Source organism: Humulus lupulus, chromosome 2 (assembly GCF_963169125.1).
Source record: "Humulus lupulus chromosome 2, drHumLupu1.1, whole genome shotgun sequence".
NCBI classification, from domain to species: Eukaryota; Viridiplantae; Streptophyta; class Magnoliopsida; order Rosales; family Cannabaceae; genus Humulus; species Humulus lupulus.
Genome location: NC_084794.1, coordinates 139,530,865 through 139,540,388, shown reverse-complemented (window position 1 = coordinate 139,540,388; position 9,524 = coordinate 139,530,865). Strand labels below are relative to the sequence as shown.

At 33.5% G+C, this 9,524-nt stretch overlaps 1 protein-coding gene across 8 annotated transcripts; it reads right to left on the bottom strand.

Annotated features, from left to right (window-relative positions):
* Positions 1–399: 399 nt before the first annotated feature.
* On the bottom strand, positions 400–5,371 carry LOC133818566 (uncharacterized). Of its 8 annotated transcripts, none has more exons than XM_062251506.1 (9): positions 4,705–4,854; positions 4,398–4,560; positions 3,231–3,480; positions 2,728–2,799; positions 2,571–2,638; positions 2,338–2,488; positions 1,285–1,365; positions 1,018–1,107; positions 400–725 (listed from the first exon to the last, which is right to left on the bottom strand). In XM_062251506.1, the coding sequence occupies exons 2-9, from the start codon at positions 4,451–4,453 to the stop codon at positions 645–647; spliced, it is 849 nt and encodes a 282-aa protein (XP_062107490.1). In that variant the 5' UTR covers positions 4,454–4,560; positions 4,705–4,854; the 3' UTR covers positions 400–644. The 8 variants fall into 8 exon arrangements, with proteins under 8 accessions (XP_062107490.1, XP_062107497.1, XP_062107491.1 ...); XM_062251513.1 differs by having other exon boundaries at positions 4,484–4,560; positions 4,705–4,853; XM_062251507.1 differs by lacking the exons at positions 4,398–4,560; positions 4,705–4,854 and adding an exon at positions 4,887–5,371.
* Positions 5,372–9,524: the final 4,153 nt, after the last annotated feature.

The following is a 9,524-nucleotide window of genomic DNA, read 5'->3' as shown; positions in this document are numbered from 1 at the left end:
TATTGTGATTTTTACAGAGACAATAGAGATGACTAACAACAATTTCAATAAGAAATTTGGCACAAACCGTGGGTTTTGGCGATGGTTTTGTGAGAGAGAAATAGAGAGAGAGAGAGGAAGAGAGGGTTTTGGTGTTCTTGATATAATAAGAGGGGTATTTTGGATAGATGGGGGAATGTTTAGCATCAAAATGAAAGAGAAAATAATGATGTATTTTTTGGTAATAGTAGAGACTATTAAGCATAAATAGTGAAATTTCCCATAGTATTTCTCTATATGTTCTAGTTTACATTCTCATCTAATATTAATGAAGATGGTATTCTGACCAAAAGAAAAAATGAAGATGGTATTCATTTTTGCATTTTGGCAATGCCACTTTTTAAATGAAATAGTAATGTATGCATGCTAATAATAACCATACTATTACTGCATACAAGCTTCTGACAGAAAATGGATATAACAGCATCTAATAATAAGGCTCTTTTCAAGTTGGTAGAAAGAATTCAGCCACTTCATTTTTGCGGCATGAAAAATAATTGCAGATGCTAAACGTGGATATCTTTTTCTGTACATTATATTAAGTGCAACAGACTTGGTCATCTCATCACCATCGGATTCTGTACAAGAGAGATATAGATCAAACATCACCGAATTTGTACAAAACGTGGACGGGGATTTGGCACTTCACTTTCTTCGTCGGATGAAGAAAGCGAGAAACGAGAGTCCTGGAACATGACAAAGATAATAAATATACTTTTTAACGGAAAATATAGCTGACAAGATAAGAAAAGCCAACTTCACATAAAATAAAATGGCATCCTTGGATATTTGAGAAATTCTTTGACATAGACAAACCACCCAGGACAGGTTGCCAGTATGTTTTAGAGATTAATATATTTCAATCCTAAAGCTAAAATTGTGGCACAAATAGCTCTCTCATTCAGGAAACACTATGAAATTCTCCATCCATATCTTAATATTAAAGCTAAACTGAGTTGGTTATGTTATGATTCTGACCTGCTGATTCCGTTGGCGCTGGATGGATGTGAATGCTCTTACCATGATGAAGACTGGAAGAAGAATTCCAATGGTTCTCAACACAAGCAACTACAATGAAATGAAAGATTCTATCAAGAAAATACCAAACCATCACTGTCATTCTTTTTCTTTTTTCCCCAGTTTGTTACCAAAGTAACCAAAAGTAAAATAAATTTGATTACAGAATGAATGCCTGAACAGCACTCTCATTCTTTTCTTTCCCCAATAATATCTTTGAAAACTTACCGTGAACACAGTCATTGAATAGTCCCCTGCTCCACTAATTATAATTGGTAGAGTATGGCGTAAAACCAAAAGAACCATAAACTGCATGCACAGAGAAATAAATATAATCAACTCAGTTTTATATAAACTTGATATCTTGTCAGATGATTAGTATTTCTCCCAACAGAATTTTATCACAAAGCAAATGCATATTGAGAATCTCAGGTAGCATTGACTTAGTACTCATGGCAGCAGACCAAAAACAGTTTTAGATGAAGTTTGACTTGGGTTGGGTTGATTTACGTTCATAAGTTTATTAGATAAGACAAACCATTTCAAACATACCTGAAAAGTCAAAAAGAATATCTAAACCTGATGAACTCAGGTTGCTCAGGCATGGTAAATATTGCAGAATTTTTCATATGGAATACAAAATCACTCTATTTCTGAAAAAAGTGTAGTATGTCTCAAATGGTATAGGAAAGAACCCCACAGAATTGACGACCCTAAAGCCTAAGGCAGTCTTAGATAACGACTAACAAAGCCTTGCATGATTTAAACATAAAATAGATTACGTAACTGCACTCAATTCCAATCGTAACAAGTACTAAGCCACCTCACTTTGAGGATCATCATACAGGTATCGTCTATTTATGCTACCCGTTATGTACTTCTAAACAGATTAAAGAACCAATGGATAATTACTGGTTGGCAGCTATAAACCAGTGCAGAAATCGAAGAACATAACAAATCATTACATTTGAAAACATGTTCATTTTGTGGTCTGTATACAATGAATTTTGTACCCAGAAAAAACTTCTCACCATGCTACGCAGAGATGTAATTATCTTCTAAAGACTAATGCCCAATAGTTCTATTTTTTAACTTTTAACAAATGAAACTGAAAAGAAAAGAAAATAAATTAATTCTATTTCACTTGAAAATCAAAGCCAAAGAAGCTAAACATCTTTCACGTTTCTTATATTATTTGGATAGAACTTTGAATGAGGATGTGGAAAGTTATATTATTGTAATAATAAGCCATTAGAGCATGGAAAAATTGAAAGAGCTTACTATTATAGCAATTACTCGAAAACACATAACACTTCTGGTTGAGGGAGCTGGATAGTCATCAAACTCGGTATCAAGATAATCACCATCACTAGTAACCACCGCTATGAATTGAGAATTATGTAGCTCTCTTTGAGAAATTTCCCAGTTTCCCCTGAAGATTATGAAACCATATAATTCATAAATTATTTTATATAACTATGATCCTTGTATGTATTGAAGGAAAAAGAACATACCTGAAGTTCATAGGACCACCAACATAATGAAACAAAGGAGGTGGCGCAGTATAACCTGATTTAAATTGCTGCAATTTCAAAGTCAAATACAAACAAAATAATAAACAAAACTGTGCGCTTCTAAATTGACACCAACTGTAAGTGAAAAACAAAATACCTGGTGGCAAATTTCGCACATGATATCGCCTTTTTCATTGCACCATCTCTGAACACATTTACGGTGAGCATACTGCAACAAATTAAAAATAGTAAATAGCTGGACCATCTAAATCGACCATACAACATAAATGGCCAAAACAAGAAAGTATACAGTGGCATCATTTTTTTTTTCTTTTTAGCTACTTCATTACAGGTTATTGTAGACAAGTCGTACATGAAACAACATAAAAGAGCTTTAACAATCAGGTAAACTTCTCAGGTTTTTTTTTTAGCAGAGAGGGAACATTGGCCAATCACAACAACCATCACTGCCATTAGGTAGTCTAGAAACAATATTGTGAATGAAGAATATTAATTCCTTTAGAAATACACACAAGTGCTCTCACTGAAACAAAGACATCAGTTGACATGAAACTCTACACCCAATAAACACCTTATATATTAAAAATATATAAGCAAGCCTGTAAGATATAGCAACATAAGAAGTTACGTACTACTGACCTTTAAGCTACCACGGCAAGAACATGGTGACTCCATATTAAAGTCTTCATCCTCATCATGGCAAATCCTACACTCTACCAATTTACTAGAAGATGAACTGATATTTAAATCTATCTTATGTGAAGAAACCATATTATCTTGGCTTGCTATGATCATAGACTGCTGCAACTGATTCTTCCTTTCTATTGTAGCTTCAAGGTTTGACTCAGTAAGCAGCCGATCCACCAAAAGCACAAAATGATCCCCCATCCTTCAAATACAGTAGAACAATTGTATTTTTTTAAAATAAGAATTAGAAAAGCTTATAAAACCTTGTCCTCTTACTGTGATTAATTAGAACCCAAGAAAAGAACAATAAGTTGATATTACCTCAACAACTGTTCTTACAAATCTTAGATCTGCAACATAATCTTAGTCCAGTAAAATTGTATAAATTAAGAACATTCCAAGAACCAAAAGAAACATCATCTCAACAAATGGTAAACATAAAAGGCCCCCCAGATGCACCTAAATTGCTAAAACAGATAATATTTGAGATAATTATGCATGTATTCCTCTTCAGGCTAAATGGAATGACAAAGAACAGTACAAATACGTACTCTAAAAAAAATTGAAAAATTGGGCAGTTTTTAAATGTGAAATTTAGCGAGTCCATGCACTAATGGAAATGACACTTAATACAAAAGTCTACTAAGCTGCCCCAAAATGTGACGTATAAGTACCAAATATTAATGGGTTTGCTGTTTTAAGATTGAAGAAAAAAGATAATAAATGTGAGATAAAAAAAATGCTCACTGCGGAAATTTAAGAAAAAAAATGCAGAAGTTAAATAAAACGAACTTCGATAACCTTAATAATGCTCCATGCTGATTCAAAAGTGAATTAACTGAGTCTAAGAATTTCAAAAAGTTTCTTTCCTTCACTTATATATATATATATATATATATAAATATGTTATTATTAAATATATATAAATATTAATGTAGAATCAAAGTCCCGGAAAAGAAAGGAATCACTCTCATATAAATATAAATATGTTATTATTAAATATATATATATATATTAAAAAAGAAGCTATAGATTTTTCAGTATGTTGAGAGACCCATCAAATATCAGCAAAATAAAAAGGGAAAAAAACAGCTCATATGGAAAACAGCTACCACTGACCAAATATCGAAGTAACGGATGTTATTACCAGTCATAAGGGCAATACTAAATAGCATCAAAATCACAATAAAAGAAAACCAATCTACCTTTTATCCAAAACGAAAAGCCATAAGATATGAGCATTGAAAACAGAAAAATGCCAAGAATAAAGCAACAGCGACAGCTGATTTTGAACCAAAAAGAAAATTGAAAAAGAGACGAAACCCATATCAGCCACACACTTCTCAAATTAAAAGTTTAAAAAACGAAGCCATACATTAATGGCAAAGAAACCCAAATGAAATAATACTGAAAAAAAAAAACGTACTTAAAAATTCAAATAAATTTAACCCAGATTTCGATTTTGTACGTAAAGGATCCCATTGTTAACGAGCAGAACCCAAACCCAGAAAGAGAAGATGAATGAGTTGTAGAAATAAAAGTAGTCTGAAAAAATGGAGAAGCTTTAATATGCATATCTAAAAAGGGGAGGAAAGAGAGGAAACTTACAAGAATGGGAATGGGATTTCTGCTACGAAAGAAAGAGAGAATGCTTAGCTTGGGGAAGCAAGAGATTGAGTGTTGGCCTTGACCTCGTTCTCAGTCCGTCCTCACAAACCAAGAAATGTTTAAATCTTTAAAAAAATAGTATCCTTTCTTTTTCACCAAAACCCAAAACAAGGAGAAGAACAAGAGAATCAAAGTAAGAGTCTTTCTCCCTCTCTGCAATACATATACAATACAATGGTGTTTTACGAAAGAGAGAGAGGAGTGAGAAGGGAGGCGTGGGATGGGAAAGTGGGTTGGATGGTAGCGAAAAAATCCAAAGGAAAAGAAGCATTATTGACCAACACCAACACACACCAACACCAACACCAACACCACTTCCATCAGCAATCACTTCGCTGGGCAATGGGCAATTAGCATAGTACTACGTACGTACGTAAATTTAGCCCACCACACGCACACGACACCTTTTTCTGTTTTCTCATTTCTCTTTTATATAAAAGAAAAAAAAATTAAAAAGAAAAACAAATGAGGCTCTTTCTTTTATGTTCTTTTCAATTTCTCACAAATTTTTGGCTCTATATGCTCTCTTGCACGCAAGTTTTCACACTCTAATATTTCTTCAACCATCCTATCTATTTTCTTTTTTAATCTAATTTTTTATTCATTTTTATTAATAATTATAATAATATTAGTTAATTCTAATTTTACTTTCTAACTACTTAATTATTAAAAATTACTAAAAAATATTGTTACACTAATACAATACTATACAAGTTATTTTTTTTACATGTACGTTTAAATTATGTTCTAAAAATTATAAATGTAATTTTTAAAATTTAATTATGATATTTACAAAATATTATTATTTAAATTTATAATAAATATATAAATATCTCTATGTGATTTTATATATATTTTAAATTAATACCAATCTATATATTAAAAAATAAATTATGATAATCTATATCATCATTAATATTCTATAAAAAAAACGCTTCTCATTCAATTTTTTTAATAATAATGATAATCATCATTATATATAATTTTCTATAATATCTATCTCGATAATAATTATTATTTAAATCAATAATAAATATATATATAAATATCTTTTTGTAATTTTATATATATTTTAGATATTTTTTATTAATCTCATAATTTTTCCTACTCTAATTTAAAATTATCTCAAGTAATAAGTAAATAATAATATATATGTTAAAAAATAAATTATGATAATCTATAACTATATATATATAGTTACGATAAAAAAATCTCATTTTATCAATTTTTTTAATAATAATTATTACTATATATTATTTTTTATAATATCTATCTAGATAACAATAACACCAATAATAATTCTAAATATATATATATATATGAGAGTATTTACAATTGCTCCAAAATATTTTTTCTATTTTCTAAATTTTTCACATTTTTTAATTCTTCTTTTTCAAATTTATGATTATTAGTTAATAATTAAGAAAGAAAAAACTAAAAATATTTAAATCTATATATCTATATAAAGGAGAGCACCAAGGAGATGATGTGTGTGACAATCAGAATCCCGTGATCCGCAGGGAGAAATACCAGGTAAAAGTTGTGCAATCCCACATCGCCCGAGGAAGGTCGAGTGTGATGATTCTAAGACTGTGTAAGTATGGGACTACAAAGTTGAAAATAGCTTAAATGAATTGATGGATACTACCTATGCCAAGAAGATGCATCTTATTTTCGGTAGTCCATCACTTAAGAACTCCTAAGTTAAGCATGTTTGACCTAGAGTAGTCTCATGATGGGTGATCTCTTGGGAAGTTTTCCCAGGAAGCGTGCGAGTGAGGACAAAGCACGCTGGAAAGACTCGTGTTACTTTGTAGGGTCAGTCGTCATTCCAGGAAGCAGCCACAAGTGATGTGGGGCGTTACAAATGGTATCAGAGCCTTGACCTAGCCAGAAGTGTGGCCGACGGGGACGTCGGACCCCTAAGGGAGGGTGATTGTGACAGTCATAATCCCATGATCCACAGGGGGGAAAACTGGGTAAAAGTTGTGCAATCCCACATCGCCTGGGGAATGTCAAGTATGATGATTCTAAGACTGTGTAGGTATGGGACTACAAAGTTGAAGATGGCTTAAATGGATTGATGGTTACTACCTATGCCAACAAGATTGCATCTTCTTTTCGGTAGCCCATCGCCTGGGGAGGTCTCGTGATGGGTGACCTCCTAGGATGTTTTCCTAGAAAGCGTGCGAGTGAGGACAAAGCACGCTGGAAAGACTCGTGTTGCTTTGAAGGGCCAGTCGTCATTCCAAGAAGCAGCCATAGTGACGTAGGGTGTTATAATGTGGCACTCTAAAATTGCTCCAAAACAATCTTTCTATTTTCTAAATTTTTCACATTTTTTAATTTTTCTTTTTCAAATTTATGATTATTAGTTAATAATTAAAAAAGAAAAAACTAAAAAATATCTAAACTATCTAAATCTATATATCTATATAAAGGAGAGCATCAAGAAGATGACATGTCACTTTAAAATTGCTCCAAAACACTCTTTCTATTTTATAAATTTTTCACATTTTTTAATTCTTCTTTTTCAAATTTACGATTATTAGTTAATAATTAAAAAAGAAAAAACTAAAAATATAAAAAATTATATATATACATACATCAAAGAGGTGATGTGACACTCTAAAATTGCTCCAAAGCACTCTTTCTATTTTCTCATTTTTTACATTTTTAATTCTTCTTTTTCAAATCTATATATCTGTATAAAGGAGAGCATCAAGGAGATGATGTGACACTCGAAAATTGCTCCAAAATACTCTCTCTATTTTCTCATTTTTTACATTTTTAATTCTTCTTTTTCAAATCTATATATCTATATAAATGAGAGCATCAAGGAGATGATGTGACACTCTAAAATTGCTCCAAAACACTCTTTCTATTTTCTAAATTTTTCACATTTTTAATTCTTCTTTTTCAAATTTATGATTATTAATTAATAATTAAAAAATAAAAAACTAAAAATATCTAAACTATCTAAATTTATATATCTATGTTATCCCCAAAAGTTTTGGTCAATGATGTGGCAATCAGATGAACAAGTGGCAATGCATGGTCAGTAAATGACACATTAATAGTCAATAAATGTATTATTTAAATAAGTGAAAAGGTTGAGAATTGACCTGGGGAGGTGTGATATTATTGGACATGAAATAGATTTAGCCGACTAGTGGTGTGCCATGCCCAACTAGTGATGGGTCATGCCCGACCAGTGGTGTGCCATGCCCGACCAGTGATGTGTCATGCCCAACCAGAGGTGTGTCATGCCCGACCAGAGATATGCTTTGGCCGACCAGTCACTTCGGGGGATGGAGCTGGTCGATCGACGGATCAGAATCTCAGAAGTTAACCGTCTAGTGACTCTTCAGTCAAGCCTTAGTAACAGTTTCAACCTGAATCATTCGTAACTACCACGAGAATCTCTTAGATATCCCGAAGTAATAGCTATATTGTTGTAATTTAAATTTATTTATATTTTCTTAATTAGAGTTGGTTGGAACAACCAAGGACCCCGTCAAAGGGATGTTTCTCATGTACGAACCATGAGCCTATAAATTAGAGGTTCATGGCATCATTTGGGGGGGTCAGAAATTGGAGGAACTGAAAAGAAAGCTCTCTAGTTTGAAGACTTTAGGACCACTACTTGGGGTATTCTGGGAGCGATTTATGAGAGTTCAGAGAGAGAAACACTATATTTTCCTACTTATACTTGAGAAACTCAGTTGACTAAGGTTCATCTAATCTTGAGTATAGGTTATATTTATCACAACTCTAAGTGGATTAGGCTATTACCAACAAATTGGGGCTGAACCACTATAAAAATTACTTGTGTTATTTACTTTCTATTCAATGTTTATTGTCGTTTTTGCGTCTACTCACAGTTGGCCAAAATCGTGGTCAACATTTTTGGTGCTTTCATTGAGAGCCTAAATAGAAGAAATACACTATTATCCAACCAATATGGCGCTCAAGAATACCAATATGGCGTCCAAGAAGCCAGGTACGTCAAAAGAGCCTGCTAGATCAGAAGGTCCTGGACCTCAGAACCCTGAGACTGAGCCCAGGGTCTTTCTCAAGGAGACAACTCCAGAAGTTGAACAACTCGAGGAAGCAATAGGCGCTTTCCAAGAGGAGATGATGCAATTCAATGCTCGACAGGAGTCTTTCCCTGAGGAAATGGCTAGGCATAAGGCTGCATTCGAGCAACAAAAATAGGAGATGGATGCCATAAGAGATCAGGCGACGGCACGAGGAGGCCGATTGGCGACATCGTGAGGCTGCACTTGCTCTAGAAGCAGCTACTCAATTGACCCAGGCAAATGCCCAAACCGCAGCACGAGGAGCAGCCACCCATGGAACAAGGAATAATAATGTTGGTCAGAGGACCGCTGGCAGAACCAATTCTCGGGGGCCGAACCGAAGTAGGAGTAATCCCTCTGGTCGGGAGGATGATGGGGTCCGCTCCAGAACTGCCTCGATGCAAAGGGAGAACTCTAGAACCCCTTCTAGGAGCCACCGATCAGAAACTTCTAGATCAGGGAGTCACCGGTCAGGCAATAAGAAGACTCCACCCAG

What these genes read in the sequence shown, in the direction of transcription:
- LOC133818566 (XM_062251504.1), bottom strand. Translation starts at nt 4,605, where the DNA reads ATGGGTTTCGTCTCTTTTTCAATTTTCTTTTTGGTTCAAAATCAGCTG. An exon ending in TGTGCGAAATTTGCCACCAG is followed by an intron (nt 2,639 to 2,727) that starts GTATTTTGTTTT and finishes TTGAAATTGCAG; the next exon opens with CAATTTAAATCAGGTTATAC. An exon ending in GGTGGTCCTATGAACTTCAG is followed by an intron (nt 2,489 to 2,570) that starts GTATGTTCTTTT and finishes CATAATCTTCAG; the next exon opens with GGGAAACTGGGAAATTTCTC.